Source organism: Canis lupus, chromosome X (genome assembly GCF_011100685.1).
Source record: "Canis lupus familiaris isolate Mischka breed German Shepherd chromosome X, alternate assembly UU_Cfam_GSD_1.0, whole genome shotgun sequence".
NCBI lineage: Eukaryota > Metazoa > Chordata > Mammalia > Carnivora > Canidae > Canis > Canis lupus.
The window spans coordinates 51240697-51266987 of NC_049260.1; the positions used below are offsets into that span (position 1 = coordinate 51240697).

At 37.7% G+C, this 26291-nt stretch overlaps 1 protein-coding gene across 6 annotated transcripts in view; it reads left to right on the forward strand.

Annotated features, from left to right (window-relative positions):
• Nucleotides 1–26291, forward strand: part of HEPH (hephaestin) — a 110450-nt gene that overhangs the window by 60082 nt on the left and 24077 nt on the right. For all 6 annotated transcript variants that reach the window (XM_038587592.1, XM_038587591.1, XM_038587594.1 and 3 more), the window contains exons 13-15: nt 10329–10542; nt 12334–12473; nt 13215–13346. In XM_038587592.1, the coding sequence (XP_038443520.1) occupies nt 10329–10542; nt 12334–12473; nt 13215–13346 (486 nt within the window). The remainder of the gene's footprint in view (nt 1–10328; nt 10543–12333; nt 12474–13214; nt 13347–26291) is intronic.

Here is a 26291-nt window from a genome sequence, read left to right on the forward strand (position 1 = left end):
TGTGACTATCATAAATAAATAAAAATTTAAATAAAATAAAAAAAAAAAACAACAGACACAAGCTCTTGGGCATAAGGTAGGGAACTTCTAGATGAGAAAGTCTTGAAATAAAGAAAGGAAAAAGAAGAAAGAAAGAAGGAAAGAAGAAGAAAGAAAGAAAGAAAGAAAGAAAGAAAGAAAGAAAGAAGAAAGAAGAATCAGAGGTGTTGTCGAGGGTGGTCTTTGCTTCCCCTCTTCGCGCCTTGGGTAGAGGAGGACTTCAAGTAAGAAAAAAAGACACTCTTCTCTAGCCTTGGTCACAAAAATACCCCTAGGTTTACTCTTCTTCCTGCAAAATTAGTCAGCCTCCTCAGTCAAGTTTATATGCCTCCACATACTCACTCTTACTCTGGATAAATGAAATTATTTTTGTGCCACTCAAAAGGAGGCCCAAGGAGGGTTGCTGTAGATGGCTTAAAAACATTCTGATTGGTGATATGGGGAAAGCGGGAGTGATGGGTTTATTAGAGTAAAGATTTGAAAGGTTACTCTTGGTCAAGATTGATGAAGTTTTGGAATATAAGTGAGGTTTGGTGGGGTGAGGTCCGGAGCCAACAACCAAGAAAGAATTCTTGAGATGTCTTTGATGCAAGATGGTGATTTTATTAAAGCAGAAAGAGCTGCTGCCCTGGGCCTGTGAGCAGTGGCTGATTATACACATGGGATTTAGGGGAGGGGTTGAGGATAGTGTAGTCTCTAAGGAATTTTGGAAGCAAGGTTTCCAGGACCTTGAGGGGGCTAGCTATTGTTGGGAAAAGGTCACTTATTACCGTCTAATAAAACCTGAGTAATGAGACCCTTCAGATGTATGGTGGGCTATGTGCTTGGAGAATGATTGCCAACGCATATCTTTGGGGTTTAGAGATAAAGGAAATTTCTAAAGGAATTTTTGTGTATTAAAGTAGACTTACAGGATCCTGGGGGTTGGGATAAAATTGCCTTTTGCCCTTAGCAAAGTATTACGATCAAAGCAGTTGAGTCTGTAGAGGAATGTCCCTCTGCCTGTTTCAAGGACTTGTGAATGTACTTTGCTGGGATCCTGCTTTGTCCTCAACTAATCCTCTGTTCCCCCAACACTTCCCCTCTGAACAATTTTTTCAAATATTTTATTTATTTATTCATGAGAGACCCACAGAGAGAGAGGCAGAGACACAGGCAGAGGGAGAAGCAGGCTCCTCGCAGGGAGCCTGATGTGGGACTCGATCCCAGAACCCCAGGATCATGCCCTGAGCCAAAGACAGACGCTCAACCGCTGAGCCGCACAGGCATTCCCTCCCCCTCAACAATTTTGACCCTTAAATCTTTAAGGTTGTTGAAGGTGGAAGGTGTCATCTTCTGTAACTTCCTCCTGCTGAGTAGGGGCGTAGAGATGTCCATACCAATGGGTCAATGTTGGTCAGTTGGGGAACATATTGGGGAATTATAAAAAGGAGAAGGCAGCTGAATCCAATGAGGACAACACATGAACCTTCTTGAGTAGACAGGATCATCTTTCAGCTGAAAATTATGGCAATGAAGTGTCTCAGTAGGCAGGGAGACACCAGAAATGAGAAAATTAAGGTTAACATTATAATGAGAAAGTGAAGACCTTTGATAGCTGAACTTTGGTAATTTTCTTTTAGTCCAGGAGTTCAAAGCAATCGCTAGAGAGAGGTCCTTTAAAGCACCAATTTGAGTATTTATGTTAGATAGAAACCCAGAAATATTTTTGTGGTCATCTGGAATGTATATACAGCATTTTTAAATGATAACATACGTTTTATCTTGTGTAACAGTTAAAACATCTAATGTCATTCCGTTTTGTAAAAATGCTTCAACACATTTGTGTTGCTTTAGTATTTAATAGAGACATTCTACATTGAGTGTCATTTAGGGCTTTGACCATGTACTTATTAAGAAGTTCCATGTTCCAAACAACATCATCTGGTCTCAAAGAGGGAAGAAAAGTGGATGCTAGGCAATCATAACAATGAAACATAAAACATGTCCACTGTTTTAAATGTGGAAGGTTGGCTGGGTTGGTAATGGTAATGATATATATGTGCATCCAGGCAAAGCCCAGATTACAGTGACTTATCCAGCCATGGCCTATCAAAGCCGTGACCATGAATCAGAGTGGCATAGCCATTGGGATCACATTAGGAGACAGTCATACAATGTTGGGCATCCCTAAATGTATCATCCAATCCAATCATAAAGTGTGGTCATCTCCGTTAAGTCCATATTTAACCCCATGTGGTAGGGTATGCTCTGGCTCTAAAGGAGCAATTTTGGGGGATCCGTGGGTGGCTTAGTGGTTTAGCGCCTGCCTTCAGCTCAGGGCATCATCCTGGAGTCCCAGGATCGAGTCCCACATTGGGCTCCCTGCATGAAGCCTGCTTCTCCCTCTGCCTGTGTCTCTGCCTCTCTCTGTATCTCTCATGAATAAATAAATAAAATATCTTTCTTTAAAAAGGGGAACAATTTTGACATCCCAGCCATACAGAATTTTCAAAGTGCTAGTTGTATATGCAATTGCTGGGGAATTCCATTCTTTGGTTGTTTAAATAATCATATACTTATGGGCTCTTGTTATCCCCACAGAATAACAAGAAGATTGTCTATACATGAGCTATTGTGGCAATTTCTCTGAGGGTTACCTCAAGTTGTCTAGCTTAGGCAAGCAATATTATTTTAAAGATGATCAGAGGGATGCCTGGGTGGCTCAGCAGTTTGAGTATGTGTCTTTGGCTCAGGGCATGATCCCAGAGTCCCAGGATCAAGTATCAAATCGGGCTTCCTGTATGGAGCCTGCTTCTCCCTCTGCCTGTGTCTTTGCCTCTCTGTTTCTCTCTCTCTCTCTCTCTCTCTCTCTCTCTGTGTGTGTGTGTGTGTGTGTGTGTGTGTCTCATGAATGAATAAAATATTGGAAAAAAATAAAGTAGACTGACAGGATCCTGGGGTTGGGCTAAGATTGCCTTTTGCCCTTAGCAAAGTATTACCATCGAGGCTGTTGAGTCTGTAGAGGAATGTCCTGCCTGTTTCAAGGACTTGTCAATGTGCTGCCCTGGGATTGTGCTTTGTCCTCAGCTAGTCTTCTGTTCCCCCATTAAAGATTCCTGGGGATCCCTGGGTGGCTCAGCGGTTTGGCACCTGCCTTTGGCCCAGGGAGTGATCCTGGAGGCCCGGGATCGAGTCCTACGTGGGGCTCCCTGCGTGGAGCCTGCTTCTCCCTCTGCCTGTGTCTCTGCCTCCCTCTCTGTCTATCATGAATAAATAAATCTTAAATGTTAAGAATGTTTGAGTCCTATGGGTTTATTGGTTATTTGTTTTAATATTCTTTTCCTTTGTTTTAGATTTTAATAAGTTTATTTCACACTTAATAGAAATAAACAATTGTATTTAAAAATATTATCTTACATACCTCAGTTCTTCCAGTAGAACTAATGATTCTAGAGCTTTAATGGATAGGAAAAGCGACAGAAAAAAACTAGGGCTTGTAATGTGTTATTTTCCATGAAACTCATGTTAGAGTTCTCAACAAGCAAAGAGAGCATTTATTATTTATTATTTCCCTAGTCTCTCAGGGTTTCTTTCTTTTTTTTCACTATTGGAGCTTTCTTTATTCATTATTCCCCTCTCCCCACACCTTTTAATCTTATTTTCTTTCCACCACTCCTTTTTCCTGTCCTCTCTCATTTTTCTTCTTCCTTTTCTTCTTATCTCCTTTAATCTCTCATTTATTCTTTATTCATTCATTCTTTCCTTCTTTTACTTCCATCTATTTTTTCTCCATCTTATTTTTGTCCTTTCTTCTTTTTAATTTTCTTCTTTCATTCTTTTATCTCTCTTCTTTTTATCTTCCTTCTTTTCTCTTTCTCCTTTTCCTTCTCTCCCCTCTCTTTTCTCCTTTTTTTCCTTTTATTTCTTCCTTTAATTTTTCCCTCTTCTTTGGTTTCCCTTTTCCCCATTTCTTCCATCACTTCTTTAATTTTCTTTCTTTGTATTCCTTTCTCTTTTCAGAATTTTTTTCCTTTTCCCTACCTCTTGTTTTCTTTTACTTTTTCCTTCAATCTGTATCTTTTCTTTTTTTTTTTTTTTTGGCTTCCCAGGGGAAATTTATTTTTTATTTTTTTATTTTTTTAATTTATTTTTTATTGGTGTTCAATTTACTAACATACAGAATAACCCCCAGTGCCTGTCACCCATTCACTCCCACCCCCCGCCCTCCTCCCCTTCTACCACCCTTAGTTCGTTTCCCAGAGTTAGCAGTCTTTACGTTCTGTCTCCCTTTCTGATATTTCCCACACATTTCTTCCCCCTTTCCTTATATTCCCTTTCACTATTATTTATATTCCCCAAATGAATGAGAACATATAATGATTGTCCTTCTCCGACTGGCTTACTTCACTCAGCATAATACCCTCCAGTTCCATCCACGTTGAAGCAAATGGTGGGTATTTGTCATTTCTAATAGCTGAGTAATATTCCATTGTATACATAAACCACATCTTCTTTATCCATTCATCTTTCGTTGGACACCGAGGCTCCTTCCACAGTTTGGCTATCGTGGCCATTGCTGCTATAAACATCGGGGTGCAGGTGTCCCGGCGTTTCATTGCATTTGTATCTTTGGGGTAAATCCCCAACAGTGCAATTGCTGGGTCGTAGGGCAGGTCTATTTTTAACTGTTTGAGGAACCTCCACACAGTTTTCCAGAGTGGCTGCACCAGTTCACATTCCCACCAACAGTGTATGAGGGTTCCCTTTTCTCCACATCCTCTCCAACATTTGTTGTTTCCTGCCTTGTTAATTTTCCCCATTCTCACTGGTGTGAGGTGGTATCTCATTGTAGCTTTGATTTGTATTTCCCTGATGGCAAGTGATGCAGAGCATTTTCTCATGTGCATGTTGGCCATGTCTATGTCTTCCTCTCTGAGATTTCTGTTCATGTCTTTTGCCCATTTCATGATTGGATTGTTTGTTTCTTTGGTGTTGAGTTTAAGAAGTTCTTTATAGATCTTGGAAACTAGCCCTTTATCTGATATGTCATTTGCAAATATCTTCTCCCATTCTGTAGGTTGTCTTTGAGTTTTGTTGACTGTATCCTTTGCTATGCAAAAGCTTCTTATCTTGATGAAGTCCCAATAGTTCATTTTTGCTTTTGTTTCTTTTGCCTTCGTGGATGTATCTTGCAAGAAGTTACTATGGCCGAGTTCAAAAAGGGTGTTGCCTGTGTTCTTCTCTAGGATTTTGATGGAATCTTGTCTCACATTTAGATCTTTCATCCATTTTGAGTTTATCTTTGTGTATGGTGAAAGAGAGTGGTCTAGTTTCATTCTTCTGCATGTGGATGTCCAATTGTCCCAGCACCATTTGTTGAAGAGACTGTCTTTCTTCCAATGGATAGTCTTTCCTCCTTTATCGAATATTAGTTGCCCATAAAGTTCAGGGTCCACTTCTGGATTCTCTATTCTGTTCCACTGATTTATGTGTCTGTTTTTGTGCCAGTACCACACTGTCTTGATGACCACAGCTTTGTAGTACAACCTCAAATCTGGCATTGTGATGCCCCCAGCTATGGTTTTCTTTTTTAAAATTCCCCTGGCTATTCGGGGTCTTTTCTGATTCCACACAAATCTTAAAATAATTTGTTCTAACTCTCTGAAGAAAGTCCATGGTATTTTGATAGGGATTGCATTAAACGTGTATATTGCCCTGGGTAACATTGACATTTTCACAATATTAATTCTGCCAATCCATGAGCATGGAATATTTTTCCATCTCTTTGTGTCTTCCTCAATTTCTTTCAGAAGTGTTCTATAGTTTTGAGGGTATAGATCCTTTACCTCTTTGGTTAGGTTTATTCCTAGGTATCTTATGCTTTTGGGTGCAATTGTAAATGGGATTGACTCCTTAATTTCTCTTTCTTCAGTCTCATTGTTAGTGTATAGAAATGGAGTACTTCCAAATTCGTTCTATGAGGCCAGCATCACCTTAATTCCAAAACCAGACAAAGACCCCACCAAAAAGGAGAATTACAGACCAATATCCCTGATGAACATGGATGCAAAAATTCTCAACAAGATACTGGCCAATAGGATCCAACAGTACATTAAAAAAATTATTCACCATGACCAAGTAGGATTTATCCCTGGGACACAAGGCTGGTTCAACACCCGTAAAACAATCAATGTGATTCATCATATCAGCAAGAGAAAAACCAAGAACCATATGATCCTGTCATTGGATGCAGAGAAAGCATTTGACAAAATACAGCATCCATTCCTGATCAAAACTCTTCAGAGTGTAGGGATAGAGGGAACATTCCTCGACATCTTAAAAGCCATCTATGAAAAGCCCACAGCAAATATCATTCTCAATGGGGAAGCACTGGGAGCCTTTCCCCTAAGATCAGGAACAAGACAGGGATGTCCACTCTCACCACTGCTGTTCAACATAGTACTGGAAGTCCTAGCCTCAGCAATCAGACAACAATCTGTATCTTTTCTTTCCTCTTTTGACTTTCTCTCTGGTTTTCCTTCTGTTTTATTCCTCACTTCTTTTTATTTTCCCTTAATTTTACAATAACATTTTCACAGAACAGTAAATCTCTGTTTTCTTCCACTAAGCGGTCTAGATACTGAGGATACGAGGATGAATTAGGCAGCTCACAGTTAGTATGAAGGAGAGATGATGGTACCGTCTTGCCAAGAGCTAAACTAACACACAGAAAACTAACAATTTCTGCCTGACTTGTGTAGTAAAGCTCTTATAGGGAAGCAGGCATTCAAAATGAACATTTGAAGAAGAGTAAACTGTCACCAGGCACAGAAATGGAATGGGTGGTGAAGAGATCATTATTATAGGCAATAGGACACTTATGGGTAGTGACTTGAAAGCAGCATCTGGGGGTTCCTGGGTGGCCCCATCAGTAAAGTGTCTGCCTTCAGCTCAGGTCATGATTCCATGATTCCAATGTGGGATTGAGCCCCACATTGGGCTTTCTGCTCAGTGGGGAGCCTGCTTCTCCCTCTTCCTCTACCTTCCACTCTACCTGATTGTGCTCTCTCTCTCCATTAAATAAATAAATAAATAAATAAATAAATAAATAAATAAAATATTTTTTTAAAAAAGCAGAATTTGCCTGAAGAAGTTAACACAAACTGATTTTATTCAGTGACCCTCAACTGAAGGTGGTATGCTAAAAGGTGTTTGGAACTGTGTGGAGGTACTTTTACTTGTCACAATGACTGGTGATATAGAGGAGGTGATACTATTATTTAGATGGTGGGAGTTAGATATGATAAAACTTTCAGCAATATGTAGGGCAGTCTTAAACAATGAAGAATAGTCCCACACAAAATGCTAATAGCATCTCTGTGAAGGAATAATGAGAAGTAAGGCTTAAGAGGAGGCAAAGTAGGAGGCTATTGCAAGAGGCAATAAGAGCCTGCCAATGAATGGAAGCAATAGGGATAGAGAGAAGGGGTAGCAATGAGGGCTATTTGAGAGAGAAATTACAGAACTTTTCTGAGGGGCTGAGCAAGAAGAAAATATTCCTGAAGTTTCCAGTTTCTGTAATATATATAGAAATATATATATATATATATATTCATATTTAACCATATTTAACCAAATTAGCAAGTATAGAAACAAGGACAGGGTAGTAAGATTTGGGTAGAAAGTACTCATTTTAGAGTATGTCAATTTTTAAGCTTCTGGTGAAATTCAGGTGGTATGAATTTCACAGTAGGTAGCTAGGTAGAAATGTAAAGATGGGAGAAGTAGTCCAGGCTAGCAAGTTTGAGTGTTCTCATAGTTCAAGTCCATAAGCTGTAAAGTGATAGGAAAGAAAACGTAAAGCATAAATCAACATTTAAGAGGTACAAGGAAGAAAAGAAGTCAAAATAAGGAAACAGAAAAGAATTGGTCAAAGAGTTAGGAGGATACTAAGATTCCAAAAACAGTATTGTAAGAGTGGCTTGGATATGCATTATGCTAAGCAATGTATTAAAGAGCATTGAGAGAGTGGCTTGGATAATAATGTCCATATGAGAAAATTTAGATGATGTACTAGTCCAAAGGCACATGACTTCCCAGAATGTCTTCTTTTTATTATCTATCCTCTTCAGTAACCATCAGACTTTATTATCCACACCAACCCCTGAGCTATGAGTTTTGAGCAGCATATGGAGCCATTCATTTGCACACATATTCATTCACTCAAAATATATTTATTGTACATCTTCAATGTGCTAAGACTGGAGAAAAGTGAAAAGAAAGAATGATTCTTATTCTCTGCAAAGATCCACAGTAGACACATCAAAACACACCAAAACACATTCATAAAACAGTAAGATAATTTTTATTGTGATATATATCATGAAGGAAATAAAATATAGTGATGTGATAAAATGAAAAGGGCATTAATTTTGAGCGGATATTCGGGAAAGGCCAATCCAAGAATGTGATATTTATATTGAGACCTAAATAATGAGGATGAATGAGCCATATAAAGATTTCTAAGTAGAACATTTCAAACAGAGGGTCCAATAAGTGCAAATGTCCAAAAATGGGAACAAGCATGGTTTTTCAAGAGTCAGAGTAAAAAGTCAGTAGGGTTGGACTGTAGTAAGCAAAGAAAAAGAGTGACATGAAATGAGGTTGGCAAGATTTATATTATGTGAGGCCTTATAAATCATAGTTATAAGCTTGGATTGCATTCTGAGTATGAATGAAGCATTTAAGGCAAGGGAGCAATGTGCTCTGGATCATATTTGTTAAAGAGGGCCTTGAATCCTGTGTGACAAATGGTTGAAGATGGAAGGAGAAGAAGCAGAGAAGACAGTCAGGATCCTGTTAAAGTTTTCCATTTTAGTGATGATGGTGGTTTTGACTAGGGAAGAAGAGTGAAAATGAAGGATAATTTTGAAGGAAGAGCTGATAGGATTTACTGATGGAACAGATGTAGAAGGGTAGGGGAAATAGAAGAGTTGGGAAACTTTTCTGGAAAGAAAAGAAAAGATTCCTTCAAGAAGTCTATAAACTAGTGGGAAAGACTGTTTTGTAAAGAGAGGAGCACTTACTCTTTAATCATGCGATTTAGATGTAGTGTGTTAAGAGTAGATAGGCAAGAATGTAGAGGTCAGTATGAGCCAGAATAGTCATAGAGAAGTTTCTGGAAGATATTAAATCTGAATTTGGTCTTGGAGAATGAGTGAACTCTTGTAGATATTTGTGGGAGGGATGGGCAAGTACATTCCAAAAGGGAGTAATAACATGAATGAAAATTCCAAGATAGAAATGAGCTATGTGATAAGGAAAGCAAGGGACAAATTTAGTTGGATCACTGGTTGAATTTGGGACTGAGTCATGGTTTGGAGCCAGCTCATAGAGGCCTTTAAAAGCCAATAAAATGTTTGTAGTGATGGGATAGGCAGTAGGCATCAAGTGAAAGAATGATGAAAATAAATGTCCTAGGAAAGTCAGCTTCTCCTGATCAACATTCCAAATGTCTTAATGTCCTTGACAGAATCCTGTAGCTTTATGTCAGTTCCAGGCAGCTAGCTCCACAACTCTGATATTTAAGACTGATATCCAAAAAATTTATTGTAAAAACTGAGGGAAAGCCATCTCAAAGCCTTCTGATATTAGCATCCTGATAGTCAAGAAGGTTTTCTTTAATCTATTTAAGCCTTTATTTATTTGGCACTTGGTAGAAATAAGAGACAACTGGTCAATGCATTTTTTGGAATAATAATTATTACAGCTTGATTTACTTATTTATAACTTTACTTATTACAATTCGCTATGCATTATGCTAAGCAATGTGTACATCTTATTGTGTTTAATTTTAAAGCAACCCAGTGAAATAAGTAAAATGATCCACATTGTACCATGAAGGAACTGAAACATACAAAGGCTTAAAAATTACTTCAAGATCATATAGCTAACAAGTGTCATATGGTGACCAACTATCCCAGTTTGCTCAGAACTGAGCAGTTTCCACAGGGATATGGGATTTTCAGTGCTAAAACTAGGAAAGTCCTAGGTTAATAGGGAAGGGTTGGCCATCCTAGTGGCAAGAGTCTAGTTTTAAACCCAAACAATGTAGGTTTGGAGCCAGAGCTGTTAACTTCTGTGCTCACTGCTCTCAATAAACTTGTAATCATTTTTTATCCAATGCATAAAAGATCTTTATCTGAAATTATCCACTCTATGCAGTATGCTGAGAAAGATACAGGAAATCCTCCAGATGCTACACAGGGATATTCAGATTCAGTTTTTTCTCTCTATTCCTTCCTCAGGGATGTTTGAGATTTACTGCCAGGCAGGCAGCCATAGAGAATCAGGGATGAAGGCAGTCTATAATGTCTCCCAGTGTCCTGGCAACCAAGCCAACCATCACCAACGATACCAGGCTGCAAGAATCTACTACATCATGGCAGAAGAGGTAGAGTGGGACTATTGCCCTGACAGGAGCTGGGAACTGGAATGGCACAACCAGTCTGAGAAGGACAGGTAAGGCTTAAAGAAAATTCAGAGACTCTGGACCATTTCATGGATAAGGAAGATACTGAAATACTGAGAAAAGGAAACACTTATCTAAAGTAACCTAATAAGATACCAGCAAATCTGAAACAGGTGCTGGAATGCAGAAAAGCTGGAACTCGGTGATTCTTCTATATTGTTGTACTGTGGGTCTGAAGTAAAAGACCTTACCCACATCTTCATGGTCTTTATCTTTGCCTCTTTTCCTCTGGCTGCCAATAGCACCTACAGCAGAACTTAAATTTTACAGAGGTCTTACTCAAAGGCCTAAACACCCAAGCTTACCTGTCACTTGAAAAATGTCACCAATGTATAGGCTAATCTGTATAGCAGAAAAAAATAGAGTAGCTTGAGTGAGTTAGAATTTTATTTCTTGCTCAAATAATAGTATATATATGAGCAGCCCAGGGATAGTAGGTACACTAATCACTCATAATACTTTTTTCCATCTCTGAAACTAAGATGCCTATTCTAGTCATTCCCAGCAATTACAAAAGAGAAAATCAGTCCAGGGCAAGCAGCAGTATCTGTAAAGTCATAACCTAAAAAAACCACTTTCTTTCATAACCCATTATCCTAAACTTATTAATGTGTCCATGCCTAGCTGCAAGAAAGCCTGAGACTTGGAGGGGGTTGAGGGTTAGGCAAAATGAATGAAGGGTAGTAGGATATACAAGCTTCCAGCTATGCAATAAATAAGTCATGGAATAAAAGGCACAGCATAAGGAATAAAGTCAATGATTTTGTAATAGAGATGTATTGGGGAAGATGGTAGCTATACTTGTGGTGAACATAGCACAAATGTATACATTTATCAAATCACTATGTTTTACACATGAAGCTAATGTAACATTGTATGTCTACTCTAAGAAAAAATAAAGCCTGGAAAATATAATCTACAATCCACAGTTAAGTGGCCATGCACTCAGCTAAAATCTACATGATTATATTACTACCAAGAGAGAAGGAGAATGGAAACTTAAGAACAGTTTAGCAACTTCCACTACAATTTATTTTTGGTGTTCTTACAACTCTTTAGCAATTCTTGTCTTTTATGTTGGTTGTTGATGTTGAAGTCTTCTTGCGAACTTGTTCTGAAACCTAGAGAAAGTGAATTTTCTTCCCTGGGACTTAGTTTATTTATCTTTAAAGTGATGTTGTACACTTGAAATAACTTGATTAGAAGGAAATAAGGAAAAAGCAGCAGAGTTGCATCCAAGTGCTAGTTCCCTTTCTAGCTGACAGTATCAATGAAGATAAGTTGTCACTTCTGGGCCACTGATTCTCCCTCTACCTAACTAATTAGCCTGTTGGAGATGTCAAATAATAAAATAAATAATAAGGGTTTTTGTAAACAAGAAATCATCTCCAAGGAAGAATTTGTAAAATTCCATTTCCTCCTTACCTCTTCCCATTCCTTACTCTCCATCAGCAGCAGCAGTTAGTGCTCGCCTTTTACCCTATACCATGTCCTTTTGTCAAACTAATTCCATCTGAGACATCACTAAGACTAGAGTTAAAGATCAGGGCTTCTGATTCTTATTCCAGTGTTCTGGTCATATTAATTACATAAGTAGATATTTAAATCTGGCATCTTTATTGTGGTTATATAGCTAATATGGTGGGAAATCTGACATTAGAAGGAATATGTCTTCTTTTTCTTCTGTCTGTGATATGATGTTTGGTCTGACTTAGCTTTCTCATACCTGAAAATGAGGGGTCAAGGATCAGATGCTGATACCACTATTTGGATTCCTCTAGTTATGGTCACATTTTCCTGAGCAACCAGAATGGGCTCCTTGGTTCCAGATACAAGAAAGCTGTATTCAGAGAATACACTGATGGTACATTCAAGATCCCTCGGCCAAGAACTGGACCCGAGGAACACCTGGGAATATTAGGTAAGTGAGTTCCTCCTGGAATCTAGAGATTTATGTTGTTCTTAGAAAGGCAATGTAATATCAAGAAGGCATTTTTATTTCTATTAGTTTTTCCTTATATAATAGAACTATAGTAATCTAAAAAAAATCAGTCATAAAATAAGCAAAGTGGGGGAGGATTTATAAATTCTGCTGCAATGTGAACCATATTTTTTCCAGGATCTCTCTAGGGATCTCTGACAGTGATAGATTTTTTAAAAGTACTGAAGTTAGGGGAACTCAGGAACATGAAAGAGTAAGAAATAAACTACAAGGAATCATTATTACCTTTGTACCCCAGTTTAATTATTGATGCAGTTTCTTCATTTTGTAGGGGCCAATGAGTTTCTTCACTCTTTTCTCACACAGAAGAAACCTATTGGCCCTTGCAGAGAGCCCGTTTTTATTTTTTTTAACTCTGTGTGAAACTCTCAGTCCTTACTGACAGTGATTCCACAGATTCCTGAGATATCCTTGTGATATTAGATAAATGATAGATAGGTAGGTAGATATATAAACAATAGATTTGGTGTGAAAAAATAATGATAATTAGAAGCACAATCTTCTTGTTGAAGTACCCTCATCCTGTAGGTACCAGTATCAGTTTAAGAGCCTCTGAATTTAAAAAAGGGAGCTCCTATGAATGTCCTTTTCTTTAATGCCATTAGTATCCTTCTCCCACTACCCCACAAAAGACTTTCCTCTTTTTTTTGCGTATATTAGGTCCACTTCTCAGAGGAGAGATTGGTGATATCCTAACTGTGGTGTTCAAGAATAATGCCAGCCGCCCCTATTCTGTGCATGCCCATGGAGTGCTAGAATCTAGCACTGGTTGGCCACTAGCCGCTGCACCTGGTGAGTGAAAACACTTAGCTGAAGGGACAAAGGATATGTAGTACCTCTGCTTCAGCCCTCTGGCTTGTCTCTCTTTTTTTTTTCATTGCTCTTAGAGAGCTTAAACAAGAATATTAATCACAGCCTGAGTCTATTTATTTAATTGTTATTATTTTTTAACAGTCTGAGTTTATCTCTATGAAATACTCATTTTCAATCTCAGAATAGGGTACATAACTTAGGTCTTTACTTTTACCAGACATCGTTATACTGGTCACACATGGAACCTTATCCTGGACTTAAACCTGGATACAGATTGATCTTCTAATCTAGATATGAAGTTAACCTTGGCTATAGTCTGAGCATCTAATCATGGCTAGAGAGTGACCTGTCCCAGACCACAAATTGATCCTTAACCTCAGCTATTGATAAGGATATTGTCCTCTTATTACAGACTAAATTTTAACTCCAGTCATATACTGAGTTCGTAATACTGAAACGTAGGATGGACAGAATCTGGATCACATTGATTTCCATCCATTTATTTATTGGATAAATGCTTACTGGCAGCCTAGTTGGTGAAGAGACAATTTTACAAGTTATGGATGTAGTGAGAAATAATACATGTTCCTACTTTTAAAAAGATAGGCTATTGGGATGCCTGTGTGGCTCGGTGGTTGAATGTCTGCTTTCTACTCAGGGCATGATCCTGGGGTTCTGGGATTGAGTCCCACATCAGGCTCCCCATGGGGATCCTGCCTTTCCCTCTAACTATGTCTCTGCCTCTCTCTGTGTGTCTCTCATGAACAAATGGATGCTATTTTTTTTTAAAAAAAAGGCTATTATGATCGAGATACAAGTAAACTTATTTTTGTAATGCAGTGTCTTACGTGTTAGTAGCAGTTTTTAATGTGTGCTGGAAAGGTATTTAAAAAGGGTACCTAGAAAGGACATCTAAAATTGTAGCATAGTAGGTGGACCCAGGACTCCTCTTGTCCACTGAACAAAAATAGATAACATTTGGATCATTCTGAATACTTAAGAGATCAGCCTATGAATGGACAAAACACATTCCACAAATAGAGGAAGAGAAGAGCCACACTGAGGAAGTCAAGAAATATAGAGACATAGTTTAGGGGAGAAATGGATTGTGTGTGCCGCAGAGGGGAGGGAGCCCTGGTCACAAGAAAAGACACATGAAAGTGGAGCACAGAGGGTAATGAAAGGGAGAACATGTCTTCAAAGCCATGAGCTGGAAAAATGATAAGAGCTGATTTTCATGAGTTTTTGTAACAAGCAGGGCTTAAAGACTGGAGTTTTAAAGGTCAACAGGCAACTAAGGCATTCAGGGGGGAGATTGCTCTTCTTGGAGCACATCTGTAAGAGATGGTGTTCATAGAGATGCCTCTTTGGTGATAAAAGAGCCAGCAGGTGCCATATTCCTCCCCTGCCCCTTCATATAGGCACAGAGCCACCTGCCAAGGGCAATTTGGCCCAACACATGCTGCCTAGCATGCTTGCTCCAAGTCCCATGCCCCTGTGTTCTGGTGCAACTGCCTGTCTTGAGTAAATCTGCATTAGTTCCAGCACAAGAAGACCCTTCCAAGAAGACCAGTGTAGGTCTTCCTGCCCCCATATCACATTCTTAAAGTTTGTAGTTTTAAATGTCGGCAGGCATGGATGGAATAGAGCCTGGAAGGCACTGAGATGCTCCTAGAGAGAAGTCAGGAAAAAACCTAGAGACGGACAACATGAAGACAACAATCTGAAAAACACCTGGAATGCACAGGAGGAAATTATTTTCTCCTCTGGAAGTGATTTCCTGAAAGCAACAAGCAAATAAACACCTCTGCTGGGACAAAGGAACTGGCTGTTGCCATTGCCCTACCTCAGCATAAGCACAGAACCACTGCAGTAGTGTCTACACAGAGCACAGAACTGACACTGGCTGCCTAACCTGCTTACACCAAGTCTCATACCCATGCATTCTGCCAGTACTGCCCTTCTTGGTCAAGCTTGAGTAACTCCCAGTGAGTAGGACCCTTACCCAGAAGACCAGCAGAAACCCCCAACCACACCATATCTCCCAAATGGAGATATATGCAAGACTTCAGTGCTAGAAGAAGTATTAGGTATCATTTAACACGCAGATCTGTGCACACCTAGATAAACCTCACTGCATTCTGTCTAATGTCCAAACTCTGCCATAAGCAGGCAAGGAAAGTCTCTGCAGAGGACTGTCCTGAAGAATAGAGCAACCAAAACACATCAGCAGAGTGAACGCAGTACACAAAAGAGACACTCTGAAGTTCCAGGCCATGGACACTATATGGCCTCTTCTTCATAAAGCCATTATTCTCAGAAATAAGAAACAAACCAGGATTTTATAGCACAGAGAAGACAGTAACTTAAACAAAAATACCAAGATGAGAGAATTTATCCCAAATGAAACAAGATAGGATCATGGCCAGAGATCTAATCAAAACAGATATAACTAACATGCTTGGAACTGAGTAGGAAAATTAGAGAGGGAGACAAACCATGAGAGACTCCTAACTCTGGGAAACAAAGGGTTGCAGAATGGAAGGTGGGTGGGGGAATGGAGTAGCTGGGTGATGGGCATTGAGGAGGGCACTTGATGGGATGAGCACTGGGTGTTATACAATATGTTGGCAAATTGAATTTAAATTAAAAAAGTAAAATTAATTAATTAAAAAACTAACATGCCTGATGGAGAATTTAAAGCAACCACAAGGATACTCTCTGGAATTGAGAAAAAATGGAAAACTTAAGGGAAGCCCATAAGGCAGAGATAAAAGAGTTAACAAAGAATAAGCCAGAAATGAAAAAAAAAACACAATAATTGAGATTTGAAACAGACTGGATGTAATGAACACAATGATAGAAGAAGCAGAGGGACAAATATATGATATAGAAGATAGAATATTGGAAAATAATGAAGCTGAACAAAAGAGAGAAAGAATAATTATGGAACATGAGAATAGATTACAGAAATCAGTGATGCCATCAACCATAAAAGAATTTATATCATAAGAAGGAAAAGGAGAAGAGAAAGAAAAAGAGGATGAAAAATTTATTTGAGGAAATTATAGCTGAATACTTCCCCAAACTAGGGAAAGAGACAGACATTCAAATCCAAGAAGCACAGAAAACACCCATTAAAATAAACAAAAGTAGACCAATATCAACATACATTGTAATTAAATTTGAAAAAATATAGTAATACAGAAAAAACTCCTAAAGGCAGAAAGACAAAAGAAATCTGTAACGTAAAAAGGAAGACTCATCTAAGCTACAGATCTCTCCGCAGAAATTTGGCAAGCCAGAGAGTATGATATATTCAAAGTGTTGAATGAAAAAAAAAAATCTGCAGCCAAGAATGCTCTATACAGCAATGTTATCATTCAGAATAGAAGGAGAGATAAATAGTTCTCAAACAACAACTAAAGGAGACTATGACCACTAAACCAACCCTGCAAGAAATATTAAAGGGGACACTTTGAGTGTGAAGAAAAGACCAAAAGTGAAAAGAAAGTAAATAATCAGAGAAAATCTCCAGAGAAATGGCAATAACACATATCTATCAATAATAATTCTGAGGGGATCCCTGGGTGGCGCAGCGGTTTGGCGCCTGCCTTTGGCCCAGGGCACAATCCTGGAGACCTGGGATCAAATCCCACGTCGGGCTCCCGGTGCATGGAGCCTGCTTCTCCCTCTGCCTGTGTCTCTGCCTCTCTCTCTCTCTCTCTCTCTCTCTCTCTCCCTGTGTGACTATCATAAATAAATAAAAATTAAAAAAAATAATAACTCTGAGTGTAAATGGACTAAACCTTCAATCAAAAGACATAGGGTGTGAGAATGGGAAAAAAAAAACTATATATATATATATATATATATATATATATATATATATATATTCTGCCTACACTCATTTTAGGCCTAAAGTCACCTGCAGATTGAAAGAGGGGATGGAGAAACATTTATCATGCAAATGGATATCAAAAGAAAACTAGAGGAGCAATACTTGTATCAGACATCTAGACTTTAAAACAAAGACTGTAACAAGAGATGAAGAAGAGCACTATATCACAATAAAGGGGACTATCCAACAAGAAGATCTAAAAACTAAATATTTATGCCTCCAACTTGGGTGCATCCAAATATATTAAACAGTAACAAATATAAAGGAACTTACTGATAATAACGCAATAATAATAGGGTACTTTAATACCCCACCTACAGCAATGAACAGATCATCTAAGAAGAAAATCAACAGGGAAACAATGGCTTTGAATGACACACTGGACCAAATGGACTTCACAGATATATTCAGAACATTTCATCATAAAGCTGCAGAATACAAATTCTTTCCAAATGCACATGGTATATTCTCCAGAATAGACCACATACTAGATCACAAATAAGGCTTCAAATTGTAGAAAAAAATGAGACAATACCATACATATTTTTTATCATGGTTCTATGAAACTTGAAGTCAACCACAAGAAAAAATTTGGAAAGGCCACAAATACATGGAAGTTAAACAACATGCTACTAAAGAATGAGTGGATCATCAGGATATCAAAGAAGAAATTTTTAAAAAGCACAGGGAAACAAATAAAAATGAAACCACAACGCTCCAAAAACTTTGTGGTGCAGCAAAAGTACTCATAAAGGGGAAGTATATAGCAGTAGAGGCCTGTCTCAAAAACAAAACAAAACAAAACAAAGAATCTCAAATAAACAACCTAACATTACATATAAGGAAAAAGAAATTAAACCTAAAGCCAACAGAAGAAATGAAATAATAAATATTAGAGCAAAAATAAATTGTATAGAAGATAACAACAACGAAAGACCAAACCAAACCAAACAAACCTGAAAAAAACAATAGGATGGATCAATGAAACCAGGAACTGATTCTTTAAACTAATTAATAAAATTGATAAAAGTCTATCCAGACTTATCAAAAAGAAAGGAGAAAGGACCCAAATAAATAAAATCACAAAAAGAGAGGAGAAATAACAACCAACACCACAGAAATACAATTATAAGAGAATATGATGGAAAATTATATGCAAATTGACAACCTGAAAGAAATAAATAAATTGCTAGAAACATATAAACTACCAAAACTGAAACAGGAAGAAACAGAAAATTCAAACACTAGATCAAAGAAATTGAATCAGTAATCAAAAATCTCACAACAAACAGCACCTGTGTGGCATAGTTAGCATCTGACTCTTGGTTTTGTCTCAGGTCATGATCTCTCAGTTGTGAGATCCATGCTCAATTGCAAGATCCTAGGGTAGTTCTGTTTTTAACGTCATTAATTAATTTGGGAGAGAGGGAGGGACAGAGGGAGGGATAGAGAATCTTCAGCTGGCTCCATGCCAAACTCAGAGACCAACATGAGGCATGATCTCACAACCCTGAGATCATGACCTAAGCCAAAAGAAAGATTCTGATGCTTTACCAAATGAACCACCCAAGTGCCCCTTATTTTTAACTTTTGAAGAACCTCCATACTGTTTTCCAGATTGGCTGCACCAGTTTGCTTTCCTGCCAATAGTTTAAGAGGGTTCCTCATTCTTCACATCCTTGCTGACATTTGTTGTTGTGTTGTTGAATTTAGCCTATCCGAATGGTATGAAATGATATCTCATTGTAGTCTTGATTTGCATTTCTCTCATAATAGGTGACAATAAGCATCTTCTCATGTATCTGTTGGTCATCTCGATGTTTTCTTTGGAAAAATGCCTATTCATGTCTTCTGCCCATTTTTAGTTGGATTTTTTTTGAGTGTTGTGTTTTATAAGTTCTCTATATATTTTAGAAACTAGCCCTTTATCAGTTGTTATTTGCAAATATTTTACCCCATTCAGCAGGTTGCCTTTTAGTTTTGTTGATTATTTGCTTTGCTGTGCAGGAGCTTTTTATTTTGATGATGTTCTAATAGTCTATTTTTCCTTTTGCTTTCCTTGTCTGAAGAAATATATCTGGAAAGAAGTTGCTACAGCCAATATAGATTTGCTCTGGATTCAAGGATTTTTATGGTTTTAGATCTCACATTAAGGTCTTTAATTCATTTTGAATTTATTTTTGAGTATGGTTTAAGAAAGTGGCCAAGTTTCATTTTTGACATGTTACTATCCATTTTCCCGACACCATTTTTGGAAGAGACATTCTTTATGTCATTGTATATTCTTTTCTACTTTGTTGAAGATTAACTGCCCATATAGTTGTGGGCTCATTTTTGGGCTTTCTAGTTTAATCTATTGAACTGTGTGTCTATTTCTGTACCAGTACCATACTGTTTGAATTACAGCAGCTTTGTAATATAACTTGATGTCAGGAATAGTGATGCCTCCAGCCCTGCTTTTCTTTTTCAAGGTTGCTTTGGCTATTTGGGGTCTGTCGTGGTTTCATACAAATTTTAGGATTAATTTTTCTAGCTCTGTGAAAAAATGCTCATGGAATTTTGATAGGAATTGCATATAATATTTAGATTGCTTTGGGTAGTAGAGACTCTTTAACAATATTTATTCTTCCAATACATGAGCATAGAATGTATTTACATTTCTTTGTGTCATCTTCAATTTCTCTATAGTTTTAAGAGTAAAGTACTTCACCACTTTGGTTAGATTTATTCTAAATATTTTATTGTTTTTGTGTAATTGTAAATGGTATTAATTCCTTAATTTCTCTTTATACTGTTTCATTATTGGCATATAGAAATGCAACAGGGGATCCCTGGGTGGCTCAGCGGTTCAGCACCTGCCTTTGGCCCAGGGCGTGACCCTGGAGTCCTGGGATCGAGTCCCGCATCAGGCTCCGGGCATGGAGCCTGCTTCTCCCTCTGCCTGTGTCTCTGCCTCTCTCTCTCTCTCTCTCTCTCATCATGAATAAATAAATAACATTTAAAAAAAAAAAAGAAATGCAACAGATTTCTGTACCTTGATTTTGAATCCTATGAGTTCACCAAATTTGTTTATCAGTTCCAGAAGTTTTTTGGTGGAAACTTTTGGGTTTTTAATGTGTAGTATCATGAAATCTGCAAGTAGTGGAAGTTTTACTGCTTCATTACTGATTTGGATGCTTTTTTATTGCTCTTTGTTGTCTGATTGCTGAGGCTAGGTCTTCCAGTAGTATGTTAAATAACAGCAGTGAGAGTGGACATCCCTATCTTGTTCCTGACTGTAGAGGAAAAATTCTGTTTTTCCACAATGAGGATATTAGCTGTGGATTTTTCACATATGCTGTTTATTATTTTGAGGTATGTTCTCTCAAACTCAACTTTGCTGAGGGTCTTTATTGTGAATGGATGGTGTACTTTGTCAAATGCTTTTTCTTCATTTAATGAAATGATCATGTGGCTCTTATCATTTATTTCATTAATGTGATGTATCACGCTGATTGCTTTGTGAATATTTAACCACCCTTGCAACCCAGGAATAAATCCCAATTGCTTGTGGTGAATGATTTTTTTTAATGTATTACTGGATTTAGTTTGCTAGCATTTTATTGAGAATTTATGCATTTGTGTTCATCATGGATACTGGCCTGTAGTTTTCTTTCTAAGCGGTGTCTTTATCTGGCTTGGTATTAGGGTAATAATGGCCTTATAGAATAAATGGAGAAGTTCCTTCCTTTCCTAGTTTCTGGAATAGTTTCAGAAGAGTAGATATTTTTTTAAAGATTTTATTTATTTATTTATTAGAGAGAGAGAGAGAGAGAAAGAGAGAGAGGCAGAGACACAGGCAGAGGGAGAAGCAGGCTCCATGCAGGGAGCCCAATGTGGGACTCGATCCCGGGTCTCCAGGATCAGGCCCTGGGCTGAAGGCGGCGCTAAACTGCTGGGCCACCCGGGCTGCCCCAGAAGAGTAGATATAGACTCTTCTTTACATGTTTGGTAGAATTTGCCTTTGCCTATGAGGCAATTTGGTCCTCAGATTTTATTTTTTGGGAGTTTTTTCTTTCTTTCAAGGTTTTATTTTTAAGTAATCTCTACACCCAACGTGCTGCTCTAACTTTCAACCCTGAGATCTAGAGTTGCATGCTTTCCCAACTGAGCCATCCGGGAGCACTCTGTTAGATGTCTTTTGATTACTGATACAATTTCTTTTGTTATCAGTCTGTTTAAATTTTCTATTTCTTCCTTTTACAGTTTTTATAATTTATATGTTTCTAGAAATGTATCTAGCTCTTCCAGGTTGTCCAATTTGTTGGCATATAGTTTTTCATAATATTTTCCTATATTTATTTGTATTTCTGTGGTGTTGTTATTTTTTCTCTCTCCTTTGTGATTTTTAAATACTTGGTTCTTTTGTCTTTTATTTCTGATATGTCTGAATAGAGATTTATCACTTTTGCTAATTTTTCAAAGAACCATCCCCTGGTTTCATTCATCTGTTCAACTGTTTGTTATTGTTCTTTTTGTTGTTTTGTCTCTATATCATTTATTTCCACTCTAAACATTATTATATCCTTCCTTCTACTGGCTTTAGGCTTTGTTTTTTGTTCTTTTTCTAATTCTTTTAGGTGCAAAGTTAGGTTGTTTATTTGAGATTTTGGTTGTTTTTTGTGGTAGGCCTGTATTGTTATAGACCCTCTTAGGATCTCTTAGGTACCTCCTAGGACCACTTTTGCTGCATCCCAAAGCTGTCAGATTATCATGTTTTTAATTTTCATTTGTTACCATGTATTTTTAAAAATTTATCCTTTGATTTCCTGGTTAACCTATTCATTGTTTATTAGCATATTGATTAGCCTCCATGTATTTGTGGTCTTTCCAGATTTTTTCTTATGGTTGACTTCTAGTTTCATAGCATTGTGGTCCGAAAAATTGCATGGTAAAAGACTTCAGTCTTTCTGTATTTGTTGAGGCCTTATTTGCAATCTAATATGTGATATATCCCAGAGAATGTTCTATGTGTACTTGAAAATAATGTGTATTCTGCTGTTTAATGATGGAATGTTTTGAATATATCTGTTATGGCCATCTGGTCTAGTGTGTCCTTCAGATCCATTGCTTCCTTGTTCATTTTTCTGTTTAGATGATCTCTCCATTGGTTTAAGTGGGTGTTAATTCCCTATTATTACTGTATTTTTGTCAATTAGTTCCTTATTTTTGTTATTGTTTTATACATTTGGATGCTTCTGTGTTGGGTGCTTAATATTTAAAGTTGTTACATATATTTTTTGGATTCCCCCCTTTATTATGATATACTGCCCTTCTTCGTTTCTTGTTATAGTCTTTGTTTTGAAGTCTAGTTTGTCCAATAGAAGTATTTCTACCCCTGGTTCCTTTTGGTATTAAATTTTATGATAAATGTTTCTCCATCCCCTCCCTTTCAATCTATAGATGTCTTTATATCTAAAATGAATCTCTTATAGGCAGCATATAGATGGGTCTTGGGTTTTTTTTAATCCATTCTGGCACCCTATAGCTTTAGATTGGAGTCTTTAGTCCACTGACATCCAAAGTAATTATTGATAGATATGTGTTTATTGTCATTATATTATTTCTTTTGTTGTTTCTGGAGATGTTCTCTGATCCTTTTTTGTCTTTATCTTTTTCATGTTTTGCTGCTTCTATTTAGTTATATTTTTGGATTTTTTTCTCTTGATTCTTTGCAAGTTTATTAATGGTTTCTGATATGTTGTTACCATTATGTTGTATATAACCTTTTCTGGAAATAGCAGTCTATGTTAAGGTAATGGTCATTCAAGTTTGAACCCATTAATTTCTTCTCTCCTCCAAACATTTCAGGTAAGTGTTATTATATTTTATATCATTTCTGTGTGTGTCAGTTCCTTCAATGATTTTTTACAGAAATATTCATTTTTACTGTTTTTGTGTTTCCTGCCTTTACACTGTCATTTTTGGTTTCTCCTTTGCATTCAGAGTGTCCCCTTTAATATTTCTTACAGGGTTAGTTTAGTGGTCATGAACTCCTTTAATTTTTGTCTGGGAAGCTCTTTATCTCTCATTTTATTTTTTAAAAGTTTTTTTGCATTTAATTTTTTATTTTAATTTAAATGTAATTTAAGTAACATACTGTATTATTAGTCTCAGAGGTGGAATTTGGTGATTTACTAGTTGCTTGTAACACCCAGTACCCATTACTTCAAGTGCCCTCCCTAATTCCCATTACCCTATTACCCCATCACCTAATTACCCCATCCCTCCAGCCACCTCCCTTCCACCAACCCTTAGTTTGTTTCCTATAGTTAAGAGTCGCTCATGGTTTCCCTCCCTCTCTGTTTTCATCTTATTTTATTTTTTCCTTTCCTTCCCCTGTGTTCATATCTTTTTCTTTTTAAATCCCACATATGAGTGAAATCATACGGTATTTGTCTTTCTCTGACTGACTTATTTCACTTAGCATAATACCTTCTAGTTCCATCTATGTCACTGAAAAAGGCAAGGTTTCATTCTTTTTGATTGCCGAATAATACAGAATACCGTAAAGTAGAATTATTTATCCATTCATCTGTCGATGAACATCTAGGCTCTTTCCATAACTTGGTTATTATAGATAATGCTGCTATAAACATCGGGGTGCATGTTTCCCTTTAATTAGTGTTTTTCCATCCGTTGAGTAAATACCTAGTAGTGTAATCACTGGATCATAGGGTAGTTTTACTTTTAACTTTTTGAGGAACTTCTGTACTGTTTTCCAGAGTGGCTGCACCAATTTGCATTCCTACCAACAATGTAAAAGGGTTCCCCTTTCTCTGCATTCTAGCCAATATCTGTTGTTTCCTGAGTTGTTAATTTTAGCAATTCTGACTGGTGTGAGGTGATTATCTCATTTTGATTTGTATTTCCCTGATGCTGAATAGTATTGAGCATTTCAGAACAGACAGTTCTCTAAAGAAGACATACATATATCCTTCTATTCTGAATGATAACCTTCTTGGATAAAATATTCTTGGCTGCAGATTTTCCCCATTCATCCCTTTGAATATATTATACCACATCCTCTGGCTTGCCAGGATTCTGTTGAAAAATCTCTAGCTAGCCATATGGGTTTGCCTTAGTAAGTAAAAACTTCTTTTGTCCTGCTGCTTTTACATTTTTATTTATCATTATATTTTGTCAACTTAATTACAATATGTCTTGGTGTTGTCCTGTTTTAGTTGATTTTGATGGTAATTCTCAGGATATCTGTTTCTTTCCCCTAGATAAGGAAAGTTTTCATCTATTATTTCTTCAAATAATTTTTCTGCGCCCTTTTTTTGTCTTCTTTTGGGACTCCTATAATAGGAATGTTATTACAGTTGATGGAGTCATTGAGTTCCCTCAGTTCATTCTCGTGTTCATAATTATTCTTTTTCTTATTTTGTTCAGCTTCATTACTTCCCATTACTTTGTTTCCTCGGTCACAAATCCATTCTTCTGCTTCTTCTAGCCTGCTGTTCATGCATCAAACATGAAACATTGTTTATTGCAGTCTTCATCTCTGATTGTTTCTTTGTTAACTCTTATCTCGGTGGTAAGGGTCTCACTGATGTCTTCTATTTTTTTTCTCAAGCCAAGTGAGTACCCTTATAATCATTATTTTAAATTCTTCATCCAGCATGTTACTTAGATCTATGGCTGTGGCCTATCTTTTGCTTTCATTTGGGATAAATTCCTCTTCATATTTTGTCTGTTTGCCTTCTTCTGTGTTTTGGAAAAACCAGTTATGTCTCCTGCCTCTAAAAGTAATGTCCTTATGAAGATGTTATGTATTTCCTGGGGCCTGGTGCTTCAGGGAGTTTCTCTGGTGTGTGCTGCATACACTCTGCTGTTGTGTTTTGGCAGTTCTTTCCTTCGGGCCAGTCTATAGAGGTTCTCCTTGCCTGTTGTGGGCAGTGATTGGTTCTGGCCTGAATGTGGTGAGTTTTAATTGGGTGCAGTCTTCTGCTTGTGAAATGAACCTTGTCATCACCTTTGCAGGAAGTGAGGCCCTGCAAACTTTCTGATCCAGAGACATGGTATGTGCAGGTGTTTGTTCCACTCTTCTTGGGCAAGTGCACACCACACTGGGACTGAGGCACATGTGAGTGTGAAGGAGGGAAGTTTCACTAGAGCGCAGGTGATAGGCCTTGGTGTAAGCATGTAGAGAACCAGTAATGGTACTATGCTGCTTCCCACAGGTGGCTCTGGGTTTATACTGAGAGGTAGGAGAGGAACATGGTGTTGGCCAGTGCCTGTGTTCCTAGAGAGGTGTCTCCCTGAACATTGACTCTCAGCAACACACTCTGAGAAGAGCAAATTATCTCCCTACTATGTGCCTCAGGCATTATTCAGATATCTGTTTCCATGATGGCTGCCCCAGAAATGTTTTCCTTTCTTTTTTACTTTTTTGCATATTTATTTTATTGAAGTTCAATTTGTCAACATATAGCATAACACCTAGTACTCATCCTGCCAAGTGTTCCCCTCAGTGCCCATCAGCCAGTCACCCCAACCCCCCGCCCACCTCCACTTCAACTACCCAGAGTTGTACATTTCCCAGAGTTAGGTGTCTCTCATGTTTGGTCACACTCACTGATATTTTCACTCATTATCTCTCCTTTCCCTTTATTCCCTTTCACTAATTTTTATATTCCCCAAATGAATTAGACCATATAATGTTTGCCCTTTTCGATTTACTTATTTCACTCAGCATAATACCCTCCAGGTCCATCCACGTTGAAGCAAATGGTGGGTATTTGTTATTTCTAATGGCTGAGGAATATTCCATTGTATACATACACCACATCTTCTTTATCCATTCATCTTTTGATGGACACCAAGGCTCCTTCCACAGGTTGGCTATTGTGAACATTGCTGCTATAAACATCAGGGAGCAGGTGTCCCAGAGTTTCACTGCATCTGTATCTATGAGGTAAATCTCCAATAGTGCAATTGGTGAGTTATAAGACAGATCTATTTTTAACTCTTTGAGGAAC